Genomic DNA, 25459 nt, shown 5'->3' with positions numbered 1-25459 from the left:
CTGAATAAGTTAAGTAGTGTTCCCTCCTATTCTAATTTTTGAAGACCTTGAGAAATATTGGTGTTAATTCCTCTTTAAATGTTTGATAGAATTCACCAGTGAAGCCAGATCCTGGCCTAAACATTTTCTTCGTTGGGAGGTTTTTGATTTACTGATTCAATCTCTTTACTTGTTATAGGTCTGTATTTAACTAATTTTATATATATATATATATATATATATATATATATATATATTTAGATGAAATCTCAAAGTAAAATAAAAACCAACTCTTCACTGTATGCAAGAGACATACCTAATACAAAGAGGTTGAAACTAAAAGACAAACAGAGGCATTCTAGTCAAATAAATAATAATAATGATGGTTAGCAGAAGTCATTATTTCATTATCAAACAAAGTGCAATTCAGGCCAAAGCACTAAACAAAATGGAAAGGAATTGTGTTATCTATCAGGGCACCACTCAAATGCAGATATAACTATTATGAATGTCTGTGCAGCAGATAACCCAGCAGCTACATTCACCAGGACCAATTACTGCAGCGCAAGGAAAATCAGAGCACAGGAGAAGTAGGAGACTGGAATTCATCTCTCATGGCGGGTCTCAGGGGCAGAAAAGCAAGGATAGTGTATCACGTAAGGCAGCTCTGCTGAACACAAGAGACCTACAGAAGAAACAACTTTATTTTTCTCTCCTGTAACAGTCCAGGACGGTAGACAGCTCTGCTCACTCAATAGTTCAGGGACCCAAATCCCTTCCAAGTTGTGGTTCCACCATCCCCTAAGACTGCAGCAACATCTGCTTGGTAGAATCCGAGTTACCACCATATTCACGTTGCTCCTGGCAGAAGCGAGGAGAGATTGTGGAGCCCGTAATCTCAGGCCTGGGTCTGTGAGTGGCAAATACTACTTGCACTCACATTTTATTGGAGGAAACTTGTCACTGTATAAACCTAAACAAAGAGTGAGGTGAGCTGGTAGTGGCCCAGCTTCATGCCTAGGAAAATGGATAGAACAGACCTCAGGGGATCACTACCAATCTGTGCCAAAGCCCGTTCCCCAGGGTGCTCACTCCCCCATGAGTAGGACACACTCAATCCTCTTCCATAGGGGACACACCAAAAAGTCCGTCCAGTTACCGTACTGGTGATCTCTCAGGGATACACAGACCTCTCCACCAGGTTCAGATGTGGTTCCTTGTGGTCCGAAGGCCTGTAAGCTAAAAGACAATTCTTTTTCCACCTATCTGACCAAGAGAAAGTAATGAAACAGAGAAAGTGCGACCACAATAAACACTCCCATTCAGAAGACAGAGCATGGACAAATACACAGTAATCCCAGGGCAGGAACTGCCAGGACCCCTGCCCTGGCAATGGATGTTCTGTCTGCTCTGGTTTTGCCCTCTGGAACATTCTTCCTTCTCTTCTGCCCTCTTCTGAAGTGGGTGTCAGAAAATACATCTGCCTTGGGGGCTGTTTTAGGGCCTAAACAACTATGGGTTTTTATGGTTTCTTTGGGAAAAACAATGCCCTGGAAGATGTATTAGAGACCAAAGTCTATCTGCTTCCAGTCATACCATAAGCCAGGAACCACACTTGATGCTCAGGTGATTCTCAAGTCTGCTTCATTCCTTTGCTTCTTAGCTCTAGCCACACCTCTTTCCTCACATTAAAGGCAGCTATTTGGAGTTCTACTGAAACAAGAGGCTTACGGAGAAGCAACGCCCTAATTCTGATCCTTACTGAGAAGCAAGGCCCTTAGTCTGATCCTTGCCTTGGGGCTGGATGCCTTGAATGAATGTTTTGCTTAACAGATAATCTTTGAGAAAGGCTCTGAGCCATAACTGTCAGATCTCCTATTGCTTAGGTGACAGAAGCAGACGGCTTTTTCAACCCTGTGAGGCCCCGACATTTTAAGACATTATTCCCTTTCATCTTTGCTTGAAATCGGTCCAATGTGTGTGGATGTCATCTCTTTTCTTTGAATATCTTGGTAAAAGTAACAAGGAGCAGCCAATATTCACTCACCATCTAGCTCTTCCCGACTTCTCCTTGAGTTACAGCCTTGGAAAGTACAAAATCTGCCTTTCAGACCATCGCAGGAAACAATTTCACCTATTATTTGGCCAAGAGTCCCCAGATTTCCAGCATACAAAACTACAGTATCTGTGTTCCTGCCACCTGCTCCCTGCCCACCGGGTTTCAGTTATGGCAGGGCCCTACTCTTGGTGCCAATTTTGATATTTGTTAGGGTAAGGGTTGTTGACTCTGTGTGTGTGTGTGTGTGTGTGTGTGTGTGTGTGTGTGTGTGTGAGAGAGAGAGAGAGAGAGAGAAAAGAAATGGTGACTTAAAGAACTAAATTTCTTTCTCATGTAGTAGAAGGAGGTAAGCACGCCAGGCTGAGGTTCCTTCCCGATGTCTAGTCCACCATCTCTAGGGCTGTGTCTTCATCAGCATGGTAGAAGCTACGCCACCACCATATATAGGTTTCAGCTGGCAAGTGGAAGGTAGAAAATGTGGGAGAAGCATATATACAGTCATTAGACCTAGGTGTAGAAATGGCACACAAGTGTCTACCTACATTCTGCTGGACAGAACTTAGTCTCATGGGCATACCTATCTATAAGAAGGTCTAGTAAATGTAGTCTAATCCTGTCCCCAGGTAGAATAGGAAAACAGATTACAGTGAATACCTATTAGTCTGTATCCCAGACACAGAACATACTAACATTATTATTTATTGGGAAAATCTGACATATGAAAATTGTAAACACACTGTGTTTTCATGTGACCATGGAGCTTTCATAAGGTCATAGAGAAAATCTCAACAACTTCCCAAAAAGAGAAATAGTATGGAAAACATTATCTGGCCACACTGAAACTAAAGAAAAAGAAATTAATAACTAAATCTGAAAAAATACATATTCTTCTGCTTGGAAAAATTTTAAACTGGTATTTAAACAACTCAGGTCAAAAGGAAATGCAATCTAAAACTGCAGTATTACCATAAAAGAGTGAAAATGAAATATAGTTACAGAAGTAGTTGGAGGAAAGTTCATAGCCTTAAATATCTATATCAATTTTTTTTGAAAAGAGTGGTAAGAAGTAAAGTTAGCTTCCAATTCAGAAAGTTAGACAATAAACTGAAAACTAAGGAAAGGAAGAACTATAAGAGATAAAAGCAGATATTAATAAAAGTTATAAAATAGAAAATAGTATGTAACTAATATATAAACTCAAAATCTGGTTCTTTGAAAAAAATCCAATAGCACAAGGCAGAGGAATGAAAACTATACACAATCTAAAATGATAGGGGGAATTCCACAGAAACGGAAGAGATTAGGAGGCTCACGTGAGATTAATTGGTTCACGTTATGCGAATGAACTTGAAAATATGGATGAAATGGATAATTTCCTCAGTAAATATAATGTGTCAAAACTGATCCAAAAGAAATAAAAACATTTAAACAGATCATTTCTATCAAGGAAATAGAGAAAAATGTCGAGGGTTATCATTTTCAGGTAGCACCAAAAAAAGAAAACTTCACAGCCCAATATCATTTGCGAAAAACAACTCAAAATACCTAAATAAAATACCTAACAGAATCTAGCTGCATATTAAAAGAGCAGTACACCATGCTGACATAGGAATATTCTCCTGGACTTCAAGTACAGTTTAGCGCATCTATTAGTATAATTTATTTTAGTAATTGATCTAGGGAGGAAAAAAAATCATGGTCATCTCCATAGATGCCAAAAAGACATTTAACGTTCACCTCCACTCTTTATAAAAGCGTTCAATAAAATAGAGATCATTGGATGTTTGCTTTAAGGTATCCTTTCGGGTGTTTCTTCTAGGATTTGTTACACAGGACCAGAGCCATGTTGAGTCTAGGGTAGATTACCCCCGCTACCGAGGCAAGCCCCTTCTGAGTACTCTTCCCAACGCCCGGTGAATTATAAGGTTTTCCAGTCTGGCTGATGGGAACAGATGTTATTCTCAGTCCTGTGTGAGCACCAGGTAGGGTTTCCTCTAATCCTTTCTGGTTGTTTCTTTCCGCAGCCTCGCACGCATTCACTGATCTGTTGAATCCTGGAGGGAGACCCTCTGCAGATGTCTGGAATTCGTTCTTTCTGCAGCTCTCTCCTCTCGGGCACACTGCCCTGCCAACTCTAGACGCCGTGGTCTGCCCAGGCTCTCAGCTTCCTCTTCTCAATTCAGGGAGTGTGCCAGGCTCCATCTGAACCCCCCTTCCTGAGCCACAGTCTTGAAAGTCTCTCAAGACAGAAATCCAGAGCAATGCAAGGCTCACATGATTTATTTCCTATCTCAAGAATCAGTGTCCTTCACTGCCTGATGCCCAGTGACTTGAAAATTGTTGTTTCATATACGTATTGTCTGACTTTTGGGGGCTATTCCAGGAAGGAAGGTAAATTCAGTGCTGTTGCTCCATCTTGGCTGACAGTCTTCCAAAGCTTTTGGTTCCGCTAAGAAGAGGAGTGGAGGCATGTATGTAATTTGCATATCATCTGCATAATATGAAATACACAGAAAGGCCCTACACCCCTGTCTCCAAGTCTTTGGTTCTCTCTTCCCAGGTGAGGAGAGACATACAGCAGATCCAGCTGAGAGAAACCAGGGCTCCCCTGTAGTACCTGCAACTGAGTCTTTGTCCCCTGGCCTCATCAAGGATGTGGGATCATTTTACCCACGCTACTGACCCAAGTCTGTGCTGGTTTTCAATTACCTGAAGACTGTTTGCTTAGACCGTCCATTAGCCAACTGGTGCCTTCACTTTCCTATCTTTGCAAGAAGGCTGACTGAGCAGCATTTCATCCAACCCCAGAAAGCATCCTTCCAAAGATACTCTATGCATATACAAACTTCTCCCTAACAGATGCACTGTTCTTCACCGTGCTTCTCTTACATTCAAATGGATCTTAAGGACTTTTCCATATCAGCACATAACTTCTTTATTTTTTGCTATTGCATACTATTCCATTCTTAACAGAGGTATTGTGTGGTAGCCAGGCTCCCAGATGGTTCCCGGTAATCCTTTTTTGCTGGGATTCACACACTTGTGTAATCTTCTCCCACTGAATCAGGCTGATCACCCACTCTGGGGAAAGCCAGCCACCATGTCAGGAGGACACTCAAGCTGCCCTCTAGAAAAGACCACATGGAGAGGAGCTGAGGCTTCCAGCCAATGACAGTGCCAGCTTACCAGCCGTGTGAGTGTGCCACCTTGGACTCTCCAAGCCTAGTCAAGCCCTCATATGGTTACAGCCCCAGCTAACGTCAGACAGCAGCCTCATAAGTGACTCCAAGTCAGAACCACCCAGCCAAGGTGCTCACAAACACTGACCAGAGAACTCATGAGAGATATTAAATAATTATTGTTGTTTTACACCACCAAGTTTCGGGGTAATTAGTTCTATGGTAATACAGATTTTGGTAACTGGAACAAAAACCTAAACAATTTGGAGTAGCTTCAGGGCCAGGTAGTAGACAGAAGCTGGAAGGATCTTAAGGACATTGTTAGTAAAAACTTAAAGACTGTTAGGAGAAGCTATATTTCAGAATAGCTATGGACCAGTGCCTTCTGTGTACCTTCTATTTTCCTTCTTTTTGAAAAGAAGGGTCTATATAAGCTATCCTATGCTTGTTCTACCACTGTATGTTGGATGTGTGAGGGACAGATAATTTGTCCCTATAGTCTACAGGTCTTCAGATCAAGAGGAACCATAGGTAGGGAGCTGTACCTGAGGAACTGTACCTGATGAGCCTCATTGAACTTGGATATAATTTAGATGAGAAGATTTCTGGATTTTGAGATGATGCTGTAAGAGGATAAAAGAGAGCTACCAGGTGAAGGCTCTTTGTTTGCCAGCACCATCCTTCATGCTGGGAGGCTGATGTGATGCTGGTACTGTGGCAGCCGTCTTGTAACCATGAGGGGAAAAGACATTGTCAAAGATGGCAGAGAACATGGTCAGAATCTGAGTCCTTTATTTTTCCCCCTAAGCCTTACTCATCTTTAGTGCCCAGTCCCTGACACCTGGCTTTATTTATTTATTTATTTTCCTGGAAATGGAGAGAGCGGCATAGCCCCTGGTGGCTTTCTGATCCTCAGACCCAGCTTTCACTAAGCTGGGTCTGGTTGTATTTCCTATCCATAAGATTCTCTTTGAATCTGGGTCATTGATGGCATCACTGAGCCACTCAACCCTCCTTCAGCTGTCTTCTCTTTGAGCAGTAACTATTGTCTTTGTGGTCTGAGCCATGGCCACTCTGTGCTACACTTTTGAAGCCAAATACAACCTAGGTGACTCAGGGCCAGAGTCAAGATTTAAACCCCCGCCTCCACCCCAACTCAAGTTGAGAGCTTCCTCCCCATCCTGAACTGTTTTATGAATATATCCGTGTGTGTGTGTGCATGTGTGTGTCCCCATCAGGCTTCTTTAGGGCCAAGGACCATGCCCCCCACTGGGCTCAGTCCCACACTTGGGCTACTCATTGATGGTCCAAAACAGATTCAGCGCACCCAGAAGCTTTCTACGGGATTACATTCCACAGCAGACCAAAGAACAGCTAACCAGTAAACCTCAGAGCACATATAACGGCCGATAAAATGGGGTTTATGAAGCATGGATCTGGGAGTAATAGGCTCACGTGGGCTGGCCTTTCCTGGAATATCTTACACATCTAGGACAACGGGGGCAGGGGTAGCTTTGTCAGACTCCTCCACACAAGATCAGAGGGAAGGTCAGAGGTTTCCTAAAGGCCAACCAACTGGTCCAGAGCAGCTCCTGGCGAGGGCAGGATCAGGGCCGTGGGGCAACGGTGCATTGGCTGGGGTCCCAGCTTGCGGCGGGTTGGCTCTCAGGCTGTTATTTTGGGTTTGGCATGAATTATTCAGCACAGAACAGCCCAGCCTAGAGTTTCTGGGACTCTCCCCAAGGTTGGGAGAGAGGAGTGGGGTGGAGGTGCTGTCGTCTCAGAGAAGACTCTACCTTGTCCCTCTGTGCCCCCGTCTCCCCATCTGTACAGGCTGGCATTGCAGGTCTGGTCCCCGAGCACACTGCCTGCCCACACGTCCCCCAGGGCCAGGATTCTAAGGCTCTAGGTGCTCCAAGGTGCTTGGGGTCTTCTATAAGCTTCAGCAATTAAAGCTGGGAGGGCTCTCAGGGAAAGAGGGGAAGGGACCTGCTCAAGGCCACAGGACAAGGAGCAGAGCTGGGGTGAGTGTCTCGCGAGTCCAGGTCCTGAGCCGCTTATATCTTCCCCACCCCACCGCTGGAGTACCTCTGGGGTGAGAGTCTGATGTCCACACTCCGGTCCGGAGGATGGGACATTTTCCTGGAGGGCCCCTCTGCCCCACTCTGCTGTGGACTGAGGGAAAGGCCTCTGTATTAGTTGGCTGAATACAAAGAGACCCAGCAGGAAGGCAGAGGTTTAAGGAAGACCGGAACTCATTTCTCTCTCAGCGAATGGCCCATCTTGAGTCGACATTCCACCTCCACAGGCAGCTGCATGTCCTGAGGTCCCCAGCACCGCCCTCATGCTTGGTCAAATGCAGGCCACAGGAATGCCCACATTGGTCCTTAGGGAAGAACAAGAGCCACACGCCCGCGGTCTTAAGGCCCAGGCCCAGCATGACACGGCGACACGCACCGCTCGCTTGCTCATTCCGGAGCACTTAGCACGCGGCCCTGCTCGCCGCAAAGGAGGCAGACGGCAGCCTGGCCCTGTGCCGGGGAAGATGCTGAAAACGGACTTCACTGGGCTACTGGCAGTACCCACTGCTCAGCTTTCTACCAGATATCCCTGTGACCCTCCTTCCCACAACAGAACACACTCACATCCTCTCCAAGGACGTGGATCCCAGACTCCATCTGGTTATGCTTCCCGATCAAAGTGCAGGATATCTGGGGGAAAGGAAATCCCCCCCTGAGCCCCACACGGCTCCTCCCACTTCAGTGACATAAACTGCAAGACAATTCATCTGCCCTCCCCCACCCCGGCCGCATCCCCCTCCCCAACCCAAATACGGTGGTGGACAGGGATAGGAAAACCACAGCACAGACTCCCATGGGGAAAAGGGAGGAAAGGAAACGTTCAGAAGTCGCTGGTGCACAGAGGGAGGCAAATCTCGCTGGCATGAACGGTGAGGACTTGCTCTGGCTAATCTGGCCAACCTGGTGCTGGAAGACTCTCTTTTCCTCATCATCCTCTGTGGCTACATCTGAAGCAGGTGTTAAATAGTCTGGCTTCCTTGAAGGTTTCTTTGGGGCTCAAACAACCCTGATCACTGGCCAATTGCGACTTGCCTTGGCTATTCGTTCAAAAAGCTTGTGGTCAAGGCGCTTCTAGCTGATTCTAGAGCCAAGAGTCATAAGCAAAGACCATTTCTCAGCATAATTCTGAAGACTGTTTTATTTCATTGTTTCCTGCTCTGGCCCAGCCCTCTTGAGACAGGCTGGGACCTGGGACCCTTTGCTGCAGTGCTTGTACCTGGACAAATGTCTCCTCCAGCAACAAAACACAAAGAAACTGTAAGGTAGTGGGCAAATTATGGACAAAAAGATACAAAAAAGAACAAAAAAACCTAACTGCCACTTCTCTTTTTTTTTTTCTTTTAAATTAATTAATTTATTATTTATTTTTAGTTGCATTGGGTCTTTGTTGCTGTGCACGGGCTTTCTCTATTTGCGGCGAGTGAGGGCTACTCTTCATTGTGGTGCGCGGGCTTCTCATTGCAGTAGCTTCTCTTGCTGTGGAGCACGGGCTCTAGGTGCGTGGGCTTCAGCATTTGTGGCACACGGGCTCAGTAGTTGTGGCTCACAGGCTCTTGGGCTCCAGAGTGCAGGCTCAGTAGTTGTGGTGCACGGGCTTAGTTGCTCCGTGACATGTGGGATCTTCCCGCACCAGGGCTCGAACCCGTGTTCCCTGCATTGGCAGGCAGGTTCTTAACCACTGCGCCACCAGGGAAGCCCCTAACTGCCACTTCTGAGGAGCCAGGAGCAAAAGCAGGGGGTCAGGAGCAAAAGCAGGATACTGTGCATGGCCCCCCTGTACACAATACCACCCAAAGGGTGGGCAAAACGCCTAAGCCCCTCTGGCCCGACCCCTGGCCACACCCCTACCCTCACCCCATATAAGGAATCAGCTCACCCCGCACCCCGCGGTGAGCAAGCGAGCAAGGGCACCTGTTACTTGTTCTCCCTCCCCGCTGCTGCAGCAGGGGCCCCAATAAAGCTTTGCCTGAATTTCTTGTCTGGCCTCTGATCAATTTCTATCGATTAAGGAGGCCAAGAACCGTGGTCCGTAACACTCTCACTTTAATTTGGGCTACATGGGGTGGCGGGTGAAGGGGAGGAGAGGGGAATGTGGATTCTCCCACAATAAGTCTGAGTGGGCAGATGAGACGCTTAGTCTAACCTTGCTCCAGGGCTGGATCCCGGGCCCGGCTTCCTGGGTGGCCTTCGAGAAAGGCTCTGAGCCACAACTGATGATTTCCTTCTGTGTGGGTTACAAAGAGGGGCGGCTCTCACCGCTGTGAGGCCCCATGTTTCTAGATACTCCTTATTCCTTTCCATCATTCATGTCTTGTAATAATTTGCTAAAAGCCACAGAGAGTAGCCAATGCACACAAATATTCTGTCTCTTTCCAACCACTTCTCCTAGAGCTATGTTCTCGGTCAGTACATGATCAGCCTTCCAAAATGTCATATACATGGTTTTACCAAATGCTTTTCCAAAGTATAACAAGGGGCTCTAACTTTCCAACCTGCAACGTTTATATGCTCCCCGCTTGCAGCAAAATCACTAAGTCAACACCTAGTACTGCAGAAGTTTTGTTAGGACAGTACCCCACTGCCAGCGCTAATATTTCTTTATTCAGGGTAAGGGAAGGCTGGTATAACAAAGAGACCCAATAATGATTTAGTGGCTCAGAGAAGATAGACGTGCATTTCTCTCGTGTGTAATTGTCCACAGTGATCATTCCAGATCGGCAGGCTGTTTGGTTCCACAAGGTCATCCAGGGGCCTGGGGTCCTTTCGTCTTGTTTCTCTGCCATCCCCTAGGCCACTGGCCTTGTCGGCTCGATCACTGGGTTGCAGGCACATCCATGTTGTCACTTGTGGGTAGGGGACAGAGAGCACGGTGGGCATGGCAGGAGAAGGGTACACATTAAGGCCGAGGTCTGGGAGAAACATGCTTCTCTTCCCAATATATGCCATTGGCAAAAACTTAGCACCTCGATAGATCTAAGTCCAAGAGCATCTGCGACACAGAGGCTGGCTGTGTGCCCTGGAGGAAGCGGGAAATCAATGTTGGTGAACAATTATCAGTCTCCACTGCGGGCCTGGGAGCTGAATGGGCAGATGGCCATTGCTGTGAGTCACGTGGCTGAGAGGACTGTCCACGTGGGAGTCCCTCACCCTCTCACGGCATATATACACACAGTCTGCAGCGTGCTATTCCCCATCCAGAACCACACGGCCAGCAGACCTGCCAACACATATTTGTTTGGTAAACTTGGCCATGTCCCTACAGTTCTCTCTAAAACGATGCCTGCCATCCCACCCTGTGCCAGTGGGGGCCTGAGGGAGATGCAGGGCTGCGCCACGAAGCTGCCAGGAGATGGAATGATGTGCAGGCCCGGGTTCTCCGAGAAGCAGACTCCAAGGTGGGATTAAATGTGCAAGGCTTTCACGAGGAGGCATGCTTGTGTGACGTGAGATACAGAGGGAAGCCAGCCAGCAGGCTGCAAAGCAGGAGTGACCCCAGAGAAGGAGAGAGGGAGAAAAGGTGTCCGTGGACAGCGCTGCAATCTGAGGAAGCTTCTGCATTGCCATCGGGAAATCTTTGAGCCAAAGTCCACCAACAAAGAAATCTCGTGTCTCCCAAGAACTGTTCTGCCTTAGAATCCCAGCCACGTACACAGTCGTTGGTGGGGAGCAGCCTGTGGGGGGCACAGCCTCCGCCAAAGAAGGGGATGGATTGCAAAGCCAGAGCTGCTCTGTACTGGTCAGTTACACCCCTGTCACCAGAGGTCTGCAAGGCCCATTCTCATCGCTGCCACAGGGGGTACAGTAAGAAGTTGCGATCATATTCTAGAAAGAGTGTAGGCTTTCAAATAGAAAAGAAAATACCTGTGGCAATCCAGCTCACTACTGACTAGCCATATGCCATTGCGCAAGAAACTTAACTCTGCTGACCCTCAGTTTTCTCCTCTGTAAAACGCGTGGGTAAGGTTCTCAGGATGAAATCAGAGTACCCACAGGAGGTGCTCACGAAATGGTGGTCTTTATCCTCCCCCCATCTTGCAGAGCCCGGTGGGCCTAAGAGCTACCCCAAATGTGCTCCCTGACGGAGGACTCCCAAGTCCACAGCTGACCTCGATTCCCTGGGGTCACAGACAGCACCTCCCTCTCACCACCACCCCGCCCCCACCAAGCAGACCCAGGAGTGGCACACAGCAGACTGCAAAGGACAACCTGGCATTTAAACGAGTCCAAGAAACACCCTGATAAATATCTCCCCCAGGGCCAAAGAGGAATGTTTAGAAGAGGCTGCCGGCCAGGGCTGGGATGGCGACTTGCTACCTCCTCCGAGCTCCAGCTTGTTTGAAAACTCATCACCCAGGCTAGGACTGCGGGCTAAGGCCCAGGTGGGGAAGGGAAGGAAGGAGGCGTCTCCTTGGACAAGCTTGTAAAGCCAGACGGCTGTAAAGCCAGACGGCTGGGCAGGCTTCCACCCACCCCTGGCACATGCCGGCGCTACAGCTCCCAGAGAGGCGCTCTCACCCCGGTTTTCTCTCTGCTCCAATGCGCAGTCTCCAGACTTTCTACCTCGCCTTCCCTCCCCACTACTTTCTACAGACCCCTTTCTCTCTCCTCCTCTCTCTCTCTCTAAGGGTGGCCCCTATTCTTCTCAGTCTCTTGACATTTTCTGGCTCCCGACTCTGTATTTCGCCATCTCTCTCTGTCTCTGAGCTTCCCCGTTTCCCCGAGGGCCTCATTCCTTCCCATCTTTCTGGTTCTCATGCTCTCTTGCTCCCTCAGCTCATGTCTCCCTCTTCTTCCTCCTCTCCCACCATCTGGCCTCCCGGTCCAGCTCAGCCCAGCCCAGCCGCCTCCTTGGAGCCCGTGCTGCCTTGGATTCCCTTCGAGCCACAGGGAGGAGCTGAGTCCCAGAAGTTACACAGGGGCCTCAGAGCAGCCCCTCCTGTCTCCCCTCCTTCTTCCTCTGTGCAGAGCAGAGATGCTCGGAACCAGAGAGTGCGCCCGTGTAGCGCAGGGGCCGTAGCACCCCGACCCAGCCATGCCCCCGACATGACAGCATCCCAATCTCTACCCCCAGCCTCTCTCCGTGTCACCACCTCTTCCAAACTTCTTTCCATATTCAATCCTTAGAACTGCCAATCCTTAGAACTGTATAGGCAAAAGTAAGAAACTGAAACAAATGGGACATCACTTTTATACCAAAGAGTGGGAAATGAGCTGAATTAAATGTGGAGTACCTATTTAAGAGAAGTTCATAAAAATCATGATATAGATAGATACGTACTGATGTTAAACAGAAATCCAAGTAAGGAAAAAAAAAGCATCCTAAATAGTATTTAGAGCATAAACCCATTTTGTAAAAAAAATATATATGTGGATATATATATATATATATATCCACATATATACACACATATATATACATATACATGCACACATAATACAGGCATAACCTCCAAAATGTTGACATATTTATCTCGGGGGTGGTAGGAGTATGACTGACTTGTTTTTAATATAATGAACAAATAGTTCTTGGGTAACAAAACATTAATTTAAAAACAAATCAGGAAGTAGGCAAAATGAGCATCAATCTTCCTCACTGCCCCCTTACTCATTTTAACGCAACAAACTTTTCGGAAGCACCTACTGGGCGCTGGGCCCTGCCAGCAGCTGAGCAGGAATTGGAGCGATCGAATGTGGTCCCCTACAACGTCCCCAGACATTAGCCAGGATGACTCAAGGAGACTCTTCAGGGAGGCCTTTAGCTGGGGTATGGGCTGAAGATGGGGGGCTGGAGAAGGAGGCTCTCCAGCAGGGCGAAGGGTATTGGCAGGGCCGTGGTGCCCAGAGGGGGACGCCTAGCCAGGATGTCAGTCTGGAAGGGTGAACCCATAGGAAGGCTTGCAGCACCTGCCTCTTGAAGAGCAGAAACAGGAGCTATCGCCCAAGATGTAAGATAAAATGGGGGTGAGGGGGGTCAGGATGAGGGAAGAGAATGGGGAGGGGGCTCAAGGAGGGAGTTCTGAGCTTGGGCCACCCTCCTCCCACCCCAAGGGGCTCAAACCAGCCTCGCCGCGGCCACTGCAGAGACGGGAATCAAAACATGGACCCACGGCTGCCTCACCACGCCGATGCCTTTGCAGTTAAGTGCCTTGGACATGTGCTCTCACATTGGAACTGGCTGTTGCTGGGGACTGAAACGGCCTGTGTATTCCCAGGGGCGAGGGCAGCACCAAAGGCTGCAGTCCCCAAGGCCCTGAGCCCAGCAGCCTTCTGTGTGAGCCAGAGGGGAGGACATTCTTTTACACCCTGTGTGTTCTATTTTTGTTTCTTTGTTTTCTTTCCTCTGCCTTCTCGTTTTCTACAGAGCCCAGGGCGACAAGACGTGCAGGGTGAAGAGTAAAAGGCAGCTCAGATGCCCCGCAGGGCTGGGCTGAGCTGAGCGCCAGGCCCCCACCACCAGGGGGCATCCATCCTCTCCGGGTCTCTCTAAACTGCTCAGCGGAAAGCCTGGCCCTGGTGGCTCAAGTCTGGAGTGTTCTTGGAGGGGTGGGCTGGGAGGGGGCCCCAAGTGTGAGGACCTGCACTCCTCAACCGAATGTGGCTTATTACCCCCATTACCACAACGGGCCGGAGGAGCCTCTTACACTGCTAACCCAGAGGATTCAGGGCGTAGACAGGGATGCAGACAGCTGCTGGAAAGCACTGGAAAGACAGAGTCCTGTGACTCAAGGAGCACTGGACGCGGAGTCAGGAAAGCACGCTGCGCGGCCCCTGCTCTTCATGTGACCTTTCCCTCTCTGCTAGGTTTGTTTTCTCATCTGTAAGCAAAGGCGTGTGTGTGTGTGTGTGTGTGTGTGTGTGTGTGTGTGTGGTGCGGGGGGCTCCGTGGTGGTACCCAAGCGCCCTTCAAGCTCTGACCAAAGACAGATTCCTTGAGGAACCTTGAAGAGGGCAAAGGGAAGAGCTGGAGAAAAGGACCAAAGAACCGAAACAGCCGCCGTTTGCTCCCCCAGCGCAGGAGCGCCTGGCATCACGCTGAGTCAGCGCGGGGGCAGCGGGGCCCTCACCCGCAGGCGACTTTGAGGGCGTACCCACACTCTCGCCAGCTCCCAGCCCTGCTTCGGACCCCACCACCCACATATCCCCGCCTGGGTCTCCTATCGCTGGCTCAGGCATCTCCCCACCCGTCGCCTGGAAAGGGCTCGGAGTGAGTGGGGTCTTCTGTGGTGGGTACCGGGCGATGACCCTGACCCGGGTCTCCCTGAGAGGTCAGCTGCGCCAGGCAGGCGCTCTCCGTCCTCACAGCGCCAACCTTCGCCTCCCTAGCTGCTCCACCCCACCCTGGACACCGGCGATGGGGAACAGACCCGGGAGGCAGGAGAGCTCTGGGCCGGGTGGATCCACCGCGGAGGCGGGTAAGGCACCCGGGCACCGGGGACGCGACGTCGTTCCGGTGACCGAAGCTTGTGGAGTTGCCTCCACCCGGGGATTCCCGGCCCCCGTTAAAGCGAATCCTCCCCACTTCTCCCCCAGTCTTGGGAGCCTGGGCCCTCAAGGTTCAAGAAGTCAAGAGCCTTGAGAAATGCAGTGTGCAAATATATTGACTTTATTTGTCTCCGTTCGGGAGTCTCACAGACATATCCAGGTAAAAAGAGCGTTAACTAAACGCCGTCAGCCATCGCAATGCAAAAATAAATATCAATCCTCCGGCCACAGCAGCAGCTGCGCTGCACCCCAAGTCCCATCGGCCGCGCCTAACAATTATAAAAGTGTTCAGCGAGAGTGTGTGGGAGTGAGTGTGAACGGGTGTGCGCTGGGGGGCACGGTGGAGCCATGTGCAAAATCGGAGTTGCAAACCATCGGACAAGGGCATGGAGCGGCTCTCCGGGAAGCCCTGGTGACCCGGGGCGACTCGGCGAGGGTGCGCCTCCCCGCACACACTCACAGCAGAGTTCGTACTGGGAGGAGTTAAAAAATAAACATTTACAAGGGCAGAGAAAGCGGGCCCCCTCCCTGGCGCCCCGGCGCGCGCTCCCGCCCAGGGCGAGCGCAGCTCGGGGAGCCCCGACCAGTTCGTAGCCGGGTGAGGGTGCAAGCGCTCGAGGGGCGGCGGCCCCCGGTTCTCGGGGGGACCCCGGGGGGCGGGGCCCCTAGGGGTTCGCACATCTGTCCCCGGCGGGCCGCCGAGGCGCGCGAGTCCCGGCTGCGGGCGGCGCCCCTCACAGGGCCGAGTCGGAGTCGCTGGAGTCCAGGCTGTTCCTCAGTTTGCAGCTGCCGAGCTGCTCCCTCTGCAGCGACAGGCTCTGCGTGCTGCGGCGCAGGCACTCCAGGCTCTGCAGGAACGACTTCTTGGCCTTCTCTTCCTCCATGGGGGACACGCCCTCTTCCTCCACCTCCTGGATCTCGTCGAAGGTCACCGGCTGCGTCTTGAAGCGGGACTGGCGCGGCCGCCGCAGCCGGCCCTTGCCCTTGGACAGCTTGGCGGGCCGCACGGGCTGTGGGAACTCGTCGGCCAGGCACACGAAGTGCGGCATCACTGCCTGGTAGCTGGAGCAGATGCCCATCAGCTCGCCGGGCTTGGCGGCCGCCATGGCGCTGCCGGCGTCTTCGGGGCCGGACGGCGGGGCGGCGGGGCTCTCCGGGGGCGGCCGCTGCGCCGGGGCCCCCCGGGAGGCAGCAGCCTGGGGCTCGCCGGGCGGGGGATCCAAATCTGCTGCGGGGTGGCGGCGGCCCTCGCGGGCCCGAGTCGGCGCTCCTCGGGAGGGCAGGCGGACCCGTCGAGGGGTGCGGGGCTACGGGGGCGCTGCTCCGCTGCGCTCCGAGGCGCTCGCCGCCGCTGCTGTCGCCGTCTGCCCCGCGGCGGCCCGGCTCGCCGCTTATATAGCCGGCTCCTGCCCCCACGGCTGCGAGCTCGGATGACAGCGAATGCCTTTTAAAGCGTGCGCGCCCCGCGCCCTTCCGCCTGACGTCGCCCCGCCACTCTGGGAAAGTCGCGGCTCTTTCCCCAGCGCCGCCCGCCAGCCCGGCTCCGGAAGGCAGGCCCCGCCCGCGCGGGTTCCGGGAGCATCCGAGGCTCCGGAGAACGCTGCGGAGCAGGGGCGCAGGGTGGCCCCGGAGCACGGGTCCTGCCCGCCCTGGGATCCCCAAGTGTGGACCAACCGCGGCGGCCGCGGGGGCGCACGTCCGCCTCTCCAGCCTCCTAATCCCAGAGGCCGCGCGGGTTCTGCGCTGAGCGCGCGGGGCGGGGGCAGCCCCCAGTCTCCTTGCTGCAGGGAGAGCCAGGCCACCCGGGCTCCCCAAAACTGAGTTCCGAGGAGGACTGGATGTCCTCTGGATCCATGCCACCTCCCTCCCCAAACACACACACACGCACACACACGCGGGCACGAATACAAACACACCCGATTTTTCCAGTCCACTGCTCTTCCCTGTCTTCTCTCTGTCTCCTCACTACCCGCACCCCCCAAGTCCCTCGCGCACCCCCATTCGTGGTCAGAAAAATGACACTTAGATATGGCACTAACAACAACAATAATGATAACTAACCATCTGGAGAGCTTTACTCCAAGCTAGGCAGTGAGCTGTGTTTTACATATATTATCCTACTTCATCTTCCTAACAGCCCTGTGAGGTAATTCGTATTTTCCCAGTTTTACATATGAGAAAGTGGGGGCACAGAGAGGATAAGTAATTAGGCCATTAGAGACTGCTGGGGAAAAGCGGGCTCCACTCCAGAGTCCATGCTCTCATAGTCCCCTGGTAGGGGTTGATACCTACCAGTGCCCCCATGGCTGGCTTCCAAGAGCAGGTCCCCTGCCCCGGGGTTCCCAGACTCCCAAGAGGAAACTGTGAGCATTGCTCTGACACACAGCCCTAGGGTGCCAGCAGCCAGCTCACAGGGCTGCTGAGAAAGGAGGGAATCCATGGAATTTGGCCTCCATTCCTTCCATAGCCATTCAACAAAGATTTATTGAGAACCTACTGTGTACCAGCTCAGGAAAGTCCCTGCGCTCATGAAAGTGACAGTCTAGGTAAGGGGGCGGGACAGACAATAAACACCTAAACAAGAAATGTACGGTGGGTGGTGTGATAGCGATGCAGATGGAGAGGTGGAGGGGGGCGCGAGGGAGCAAGGAAAGGCTCCCCAGAGTGGGTGATATTTAAGGTGCCCCCCGAAGGACAACTGTAGCACCACCAAGTGTTTAATAGATGCCACGCTCTGAGCACTTTTTATGCATTAACTCATTTAATGTGTTCACTATTTTATTTAATCCTCTTAGCAGCCCTGGATAACAAGTACTTTTACTATCCCCATTTACAGATAGGAAAACCAAGGCACAGAGAAGCTAAGCACCTTTCCCCAAGGTCACACAGCTAGTAAGCAGCAGAACTGAGATTCAAACCCAGGCGACTTAGCTCCTAAGCCCTCTCGCTTACACACTACACTGAAGCTGTCTGCCCCATGGAGGACAAAGAAGGAACCGGTGTGTGACCAGTGCGGGGAGAATGTTTAGGGCTGAGGGAATGCGGTGTAAAGACAGTGAGGCAGGAAGGAGCTTGGCTTCTTCCAGGAACAGCAAGAAGACCCATGTGGCTAAAGTAGAGGGGGCAAGGGGCATGAGAAGTAAGGACACTCACGGAAGGCCTTGAGGGCCATGTTAAGGAGTTAGCATTTTCTTTTTAAAAAATTTATTTATTTATTTTAATCTTTATTAGACGATAGTTGATTTACAATGCTGTGTTAGTTTCGGCTGTATAGCAAAGTGAATCAGTGATATATCAACATATATCCACTTTTTTAGATTCTTTTCCCATGTAGGTCACTACAGAGTACTGAGTAGAGTTCCCGGTGCTTTACAGGAGGTCCTTATTAGTTATCTATTCCACATATAGTAGTGTGTATATGTCAGGAGATTGCATTTTGTCCTAAGGGCTATGGTAAGGCACTGGAGCATTCTGAGCAGGGGAGCTCCGTTCTACGTTTTCAAAAGCCCACTCTGGCTGCCGTGTGAAGAGTAACTGGAAAGGCTAGGGGAAGAAGCAGGGATCCCACATAGAAGATCGTTACATAACCCACAGATGTAAGACACTGAGGACCTGGATGAGAGTGAAGAAAATGGAGCTGTAGGGAAGTGGTCAGATTTGGGATTTGTCTGGGGATAGAACTGAGAGAACTTGCTGATGGACTGGATGGCGGGAGGAGGTGTTGAGGGGAGGGGGGTGGAAATCAAGGCCGACATCTCTGTATTTGGCCTCAGCAAATGTTAGATGGTGGTGCCACTGATACAGGGGAGGGGTGTGGGGAAGAGAAGGTTGGGGAGGGGAGGGCCATTGTGGGGTTGGGGTCTGCAGGTTACCCATCAAAATCCACTACCCACCAGGGTGATGCCTGAAATGATCATATTAGAACCATATTATGTGAAAGAAAAATTCACTTCTCTAATCCTAAAGCCACTGTATTGGGGAGTTACTTTTTTTTTTTTTTTTGCAGTACGCGGGCCTCTCACTGTTGTGGCCTCTCCCGTTGCAGAGCACAGGCTCCGGATGCGCAGGCTCAGCGGCCATGGCTCACGGGCCCAGCCGCTCCGTGGCATGTGGGATCTTCCCGGACGGGGGCACGAAACCGTGTCCCCTACATCGGCAAGCGGACTCTCAACCACTGCGCCACCAGGGAAGCCCGGGAGTTCCTTTTAATAGCAGCTTAGCAATACTCTGATACAGAAATTGGTACCAGGAATGGAAAGCTTCCATGTATAACAACCCTAAAACATGTGGCACTGGCTTGGCCAACAGGTGGTGAGCAACATGGAAACACATACTGGAGAATGGAAAACCAGTGACCCTTGTTATGTTGTGACAAAACGTTTAATAAAAACATTACCTGTGATAATTTGGAAGGCAGACCACATGCCTACTTGAGCCACTAATTCTAGAGAAATGGTTGGAAAGAACCAAAAACATTTGCATGTGTTGGCTGCTCGATGCTGCCTTTAGCAAAGATACTACAAGAAAGAGATTGGCTGGTTTGCAAGAAGAGATGAACAGAAAAGGAGATAACATAGAAAATCACTGTCCTCAGGGTTGGAAAAACCAACTGGTTTTGCCCAAAGAACAGGAGATCAGACGCGCTCAGAGCCTTTCTCAAAGCCTGTCTATTAGGCCAAACAATAAGCCAAACAAAGGAATCACCCTTGTGGCAAAGTATTCTCTTAGGGGTATAGCCTTGTCATCCAAGTCTATTATTTCAGATGTCCTTAGGGACTTTTAAACTTTCATTTAAAATGGGAGAGAAAGGGCTTCCCTGGTGGCGCAGTGGTTGGGAGTCCGCCTGCCGATGCAGGGGACACAGGTTTGTGCCCCAGTCCGGGAAGATCCCACATGCCGCGGAGCGGCTGGGCCCGTGAGCCATGGCCGCTGAGCCTGCGCGTCTGGAGCTTGTGCTCCGCAACAGGAGAGGTCACAACAGTGAGAGGCCTGCGTACCGCAAAAAAAATAAATAAAAAAAATGGGAGAGAAAGAGGTGGGCTGGGCAACACAGACAGACAGTAACTCCATCAAGAAAGGAACTTGGGGTGTGGTTACTGCCCATGGAACTGACTAGAAGCAGAAAGACCCAAAGCCTACTATGCTTCTGAAGGGATTGTTATTATCAACCAAATTGAAAGGCTAGACTTCAAAAGCCCATGATTGTCCCAGCCTAAATAAGCGCTCAAGGAGGACAGACTTTGAACACCCTGTTGGGTGGTGGTCGAGAGCCACAGACAAGGAGGAATGTGCCAAAGGCAAGGCCGGGGGCCAGGGAGACACAGGATGAGGGAGTGCCCCCAGAGAAGGGGGTCCCCACCACCAAGGCGGGAAGGCCTCACCATTCTAGGGGGTGGAGCATGGCAGAGACTGCTAGCTGTCCGCCCAGTTGGGCCCACTTCCCAGCTTCCTTTGCAGCTCCGTGGGGCTGTGTGTCTAAGCTCTCATCTGTGCAAGTGAGCAGAAGTCAGACTCCTGTCTCACTTGCTTAAGAAGAAATTCCTGCCCGGGATTTCCGTGTTCTTGCCCTCACACTGGCTGGAAGCCCTGGAGGTTTCGTGTTAAAGACAGCAGTGCCGTCATCAGTCTGGGTCCCTAAATGACCCTGTGGGATGGAGCTCTCTACCAACCTGAAACATTTCCCTTGGAGCTATTTTGTGAGAGAGCCACCAACTGAATATGTTTAAGCTACTCTAATTTGGGGTCTCTATTATATCGACTTAGATTGTCCTAACCAAGAGAACCACCAGACATCCAGGTGGAGAGGTCGAGCAGGACACCGGAACTTAGAGGAGAGGCGAGGGATGTAGGTGGCCGTTTGGGACTCGTCAGGGTGTAGACAGGGGAGCGGGTGAAAACCCACCTTCCAGACAGAGAAGGGCTGGGACCAGCAAACACTGGGAGGAGTGTGAGCCAGTCAAGGACTCAGAGAAGCAACGTCCAACAGGGTAAGAGCGACACCAGACGAACATGTCAGAATCCCAGAGAAGGATGTTTCTAGAAGGAGGGAGATGACTAGAATGGCAGTCTAAAGACAGGTCCTAGCCTGGCTCCACCTGAACTTACTGTGAGGCCTGGGCCAAGCCATTTGTTTCCCTGCACTGAGGACGTCTCAGCTCCCCTGCTGCTTCCTCAGAGCGGCCTTCCTGGCCACCCTCCTCAAGGTTCCCCCCTCGGTCGCTGTCTGCAAGGCCTTCTCATTTACTCGTACTTGTCAGTGTGGCCTGCCTTCCCGGTGGACTCTGTCTTTCCAGGACAGGCTAGGTTGCTTCCCCTGGCCACCCTGGGACACGGGCTGGCCATCACCGGGGATGCAGGATGGTCCCTCTTCTCAGCAGGCCTGTAGCCCTGGAACTGCAGAGGGAGGACAGAGAACGTCATCTGTGGAACACCTACTCTGTGCCAATAGTGCTTTACACGTGCCTCTCTTAAATCATCCTCATGGCATCCCTTAAGCGGGACCCTACTATCACCCCATTTTACAGCTGAGGACTGAGGGTGCTTTGCAGCTTACCAGGGTCACCTTGGGTGTTAAGTGCTGAAGCCGCCACTCAAGCCAGGTCTGCCTGACTCAGAAATCAGCGCTCACTGTTTGCAACAGTGCATCTCACCAACGCTTTGATGTGACGGGAACAGCACAGGACTAGAATTCAGACACCCAGGTTGCAGCAACAGCTCCATCAGCCACATATCCTGTGGCCTTGAACCCATTGCTTCCCATCTCTGAGCCTCAGTTTCCCCATCCGTGAAGTGAGGAGGCTAGACTCGGATTTGCTGGGGGCCCCTCAAGCTCTAATATTCTAGAATCCTTGGAAGGGTGTACAGATGGGGGGACCCAGTTGCAGGAAGCAGATGTTTCCTCTTGGGCCAGAGTGGCAAGCAGCCCGGGCTAAGGCTGCAGGGGAAGGCTCCCCTCCATGGAGGGGGATGCTGGGGGAGCAGATGGGGCAGGAAGATGGCAGCAGACTGGGGAGGGGCTTGTGCCATCACCTCCTCCACCATCCTCACCCACACTTTGGCTTTCGGGCAGAACCAGGGTTTGAAAATAGCAACCACCGGTTATTCGGCTATTAGCAGGGCTTTGTTTCCAAGGGAGCCTGCGGTACCCTGGCCCAGGTCAGAAGGGAGAAGGGATGCTGAGTCCGTTCCGGGATGCAGAGAGGCAGTGAGCCACAGAGGCTGTGCAGCAAGGTGGGAAGAACCAGGTCAGAGTGGTTCTGGTCACAGGTCCTTCTCTGCTTCCCGACAAGAGGGCTTGGCCTCTTCCTGTGGCTGCTTTGCTGCCCTGGCACAGACCTATTGCCAGCTAGAAGCCTGGGTCGGCTGGCTGTGCCCTCTTGCTCACCCAGAAGTCTCCCCAGAGTGGATCTCAGGCCTTCAAGTGCTGAATGAGGTCATGGTTATTCCAGATGTTGCTGTTTGGATCCATCTGTACTCTGGGTGTATTTGGCTCAGCGACCACTTGTCTACGTGTGTGTGTGTGTGTGTGTGTGAATCCAGGTGTGCGGAGATGGAATACAAATGTGAATTTGGCATAAGAGGCGGGGAGGAACAAGTGCCAAGGCCTCTCCCCAGGGGTCCTGCCGCCTGGCCCCACCCTCCCCTCCTGCTGCGCCCTCTCCCCACTGTGGGCCCTCCGCACAAAGCCCGTGGCTTCAGCATCCAACCACCTGCTTCTGCCTCACTCAGAATGAGCTCTTGGTCTGGTACGACTGTGAGCATAAAAGTGTTTTGATAATTTCGCTGGACGGTTGCCATGACAATCCCCAGCAAGCTCCAAGAGAGGGTGTTGGTGTGTGCACGGGCGCGGGGAGAGACAGCAAGCCTGAGAGACAGAGAGAAGGGAGAGGGTGCACGGAGATCCCCAGCGGTACCCTCAAGGCAGATCTTCAGCCTCCAGTCCCCCCCCCCCCCCACCCCGGTGGCCCCATTCATGTCACGATGAGCTCACTGTCTAATCTGGGCCTCACTGTACGCAGTGCAACAGAATACCAGCTGCTGGCCGGGAGGCTGCTGGAGCTGGCACGGCAGGGCTCGCCCCACTGGGGGAGGCACCCTGACAACGCCCCACTCCCAGGATGAGCTCCAGGGAACACCATCCTGGACTGGGGAGCAGGGAGATTCTTGGGGACCCAGAGGGAGGCAGAGCCCAGGGAAACCTCCCAACAATCATGCCCAGGCTGTGGGCCTGGCTTGCTGATGTGAGTAATGGGAATGCATTTCCCTGCTAAGGGCTTGCTAGCTGGCACAGCTCTGGCAACCCAGAGTCTGTGGCCCAGTCCTTCCTGCATGCTTTTTTGCAGGCCTGAGTGTCGCCTCTCCCTGCTGGCCAGGGGATCACTACGTGGATAATGATAAAATTACCATCTGTGGCACTTGAGCTTGGCAAAGTAGTTTCCCCTCTATGACCTCAGCAAAGCAGGGATATCTTTGCTGTCTTTTGAGTGGAGAACAGGGGCTCAGAGAGGGGAGGGAACTAGATGAAGGTCACACAGCAAGCAGCAAGGTGGTGGCAGAATAAGGATGGAACCCAGTCCTGAACTTTTTAGTCCAGCCTCGCTGGCCTGAGGACAGGTTCTCCAGAAGGGGTCCATCTGGCACTGCCCCTCACATACAGGCAGGGAAACTGAGGCCCAGAGACACCCCCCAGCTAGTAAGCCTGAAGCAGCGCATGCAACCTCAGATTCTGAGAAATTTCACCGCCTCTACTGAACCACGAGCCAGCCCCATGTGCTCCCCAAAGCAAACCCCAGGAACTTATGTTCCAAGGTTAAAGTGCCAGTCTCTGCCCTGGAAGGAGAGTCTCCTGGTTATTGGCAAAACAGAGCAGAGGGCAGCGGGAGCTGGCCGAGAACACAGAGGTGAGGGGCCAGAGGTCTTCCCAGTTAGTGCCAAGCCCCAGCTGCATAAGGCAGCATTTCAAAGGGCCCCTAGCCTCTGCTACTGGAGCTGTGTGGCCTTGGGCAAGTCGCCTCAGCTGTCAGAGCCCCGGCATCTACAGCTATCAAGAGCCAATGCGCACAGGAGCCCTGGGAGGAATGGCTTTCTGTGTTCGGGAAGCAGCTGCCCAGGAACAGCAGTCTCTGAAGATAGAGGTGCCCTCGTGCCTGTCTCCAGCTTGGCTCAGATCCCTAACAACTCGGATCTGAGCCCGGATATGGATGTTTCAATAATTATCATCATGGGAGGGGGGCACCAAAAAGAAAGTGTTGTGGGTTCTGAAGACGACCCACAAAGAAGACGTTCACGCAGCCTCGGCAATGGGTAACAGCATGAGAAGAGGCAAACAGCGTATCGAGGCTGCCTGCTTGGGCACCCTGGTTCTAGTGCTTGCCAGAAAGTTCTTCTTGCTACCCTGTGAAGGCGGAGGCCTTGTGCCTGCCTCATCCTTTACCCAGGGTGGCGGTTATGAGGATCAAACCAGATTGTTCTATGGAACATACTGGGGTAAAATTTGCCCTGCAGGAGGGTGAATTTTTAAATGTATTCCAAAAAATTAGGGTTGAAACGATGCCCTGTTGCGTGATGTGTTGTGAGCCTGGCCTTGAACTGGCACACACCATCAGCCTCGTGAAAAGCTCCTGGCCCGCCATGGGGGCCCAGAGACTCCATTCTCCCCAGTCCCTGCCTGTCTGCCTCCTCAGACATTGTCTCCAGATGCCCAGGGGACACAAGATGCCTGCTGCACCCCAGTCTCTTTGCACATTTTGGACACGCTGGGGCTGCAGGTCACTCCCAGGACAGCCCACTCAAGGCAGCCTCTCTCCAACACTGCTCTCCTATAACTGGCCCATGGAAGGCATCTCCCCCTTCTTTCTTTAAGGCGGCAACAACTGCTATTTCTCCAGCCATTCCCTCACAGGGACACCCAAGGGGATAGGATTTCAAGGAATGAGTTTTCTTCAGGCCAGGCACCAACACAAATCACTGGGTACCTACCTATCATCTCACCCTTAAGTTTATCCTGCAAGATGGGTGTTGCTATCTCTAAACTTTAGATGAGGAAACAGGCTCAGAGATGTTAGGGAACTTTCACAAGGCCACACAGCCAGGCAGAGAGAGAGTTAAGGTTTGAACCCAGGTCTATCACTGCCAAAGCTCATCTCATCATCCATCAGCAGCTCTCACGATGGTGACCCCATGGACCTGCCCAGACAGGGGTTCAGTGAAAGGAGGGACACGGTGAAGCGGCTGTGCCTGAGGAAGAGTCTGGAATTCCAACTGGGAGGCTCCACTTCCCAACAACTTTTTTTTAAATGTATTTATTTATTTATTTTTGGCTGCGTTGGGTCTTCATTGCTGTGCGTGGGCTTTCTCTAGTTGTGGTGAGCGGGGGCTACTCTTCATTGCGGTGCGTGGGCCTCTTACTGCGGTGGCTTCTCTTGTTGTGGAGCACGGGCTCTAGGCGTGTGGGCTTCAGTAGTTGTGGCACGCGGGCTCCAGTAGTTGTGGCGCAAAGGCTTAGTTTCTCCGCGGCATGTGGGATCTTCCCGGACCAGGGCTCGAACCCGTGTCCCCTGCATTGGCAGGCGGATTCTTAACCACTGCGCCACCAGGGAAGCCCCCCAACAACTTTTCCAGAGAGAAGGCTGGTGTCCTCTGGCCCAGGCAGCGGTCGGGTGGGGTGGGGAGAGGAGTGT

At 51.9% G+C, this 25459-nt stretch overlaps 2 protein-coding genes across 2 annotated transcripts in view; both read right to left on the bottom strand.

Moving 5' to 3' along the window:
* Positions 1 to 1127: 1127 nt before the first annotated feature.
* ALKBH3 (alkB homolog 3, alpha-ketoglutarate dependent dioxygenase) overlaps positions 1128 to 25459 on the bottom strand; it is a 70962-nt gene continuing 46630 nt past the window's right edge. Inside the window, exon 9 of the mRNA XM_060018747.1 lies at positions 1128 to 1218. Coding sequence (XP_059874730.1) covers positions 1183 to 1218 — 36 coding nt within the window. The 3' untranslated portion in view covers positions 1128 to 1182. The remainder of the gene's footprint in view (positions 1219 to 25459) is intronic.
* On the bottom strand, positions 14879 to 16188 carry C8H11orf96 (chromosome 8 C11orf96 homolog). Its single transcript, XM_060018745.1, has one exon. The coding sequence runs from the start codon at positions 15884 to 15886 to the stop codon at positions 15515 to 15517; it is 372 nt and encodes a 123-aa protein (XP_059874728.1). The 5' UTR covers positions 15887 to 16188; the 3' UTR covers positions 14879 to 15514.

Source organism: Delphinus delphis, chromosome 8, assembly GCF_949987515.2.
Source record: "Delphinus delphis chromosome 8, mDelDel1.2, whole genome shotgun sequence".
Lineage (NCBI taxonomy): Eukaryota > Metazoa > Chordata > Mammalia > Artiodactyla > Delphinidae > Delphinus > Delphinus delphis.
Note: the sequence above shows the minus strand (reverse complement) of the source record. Positions and strands in the feature narration are given on the sequence as shown.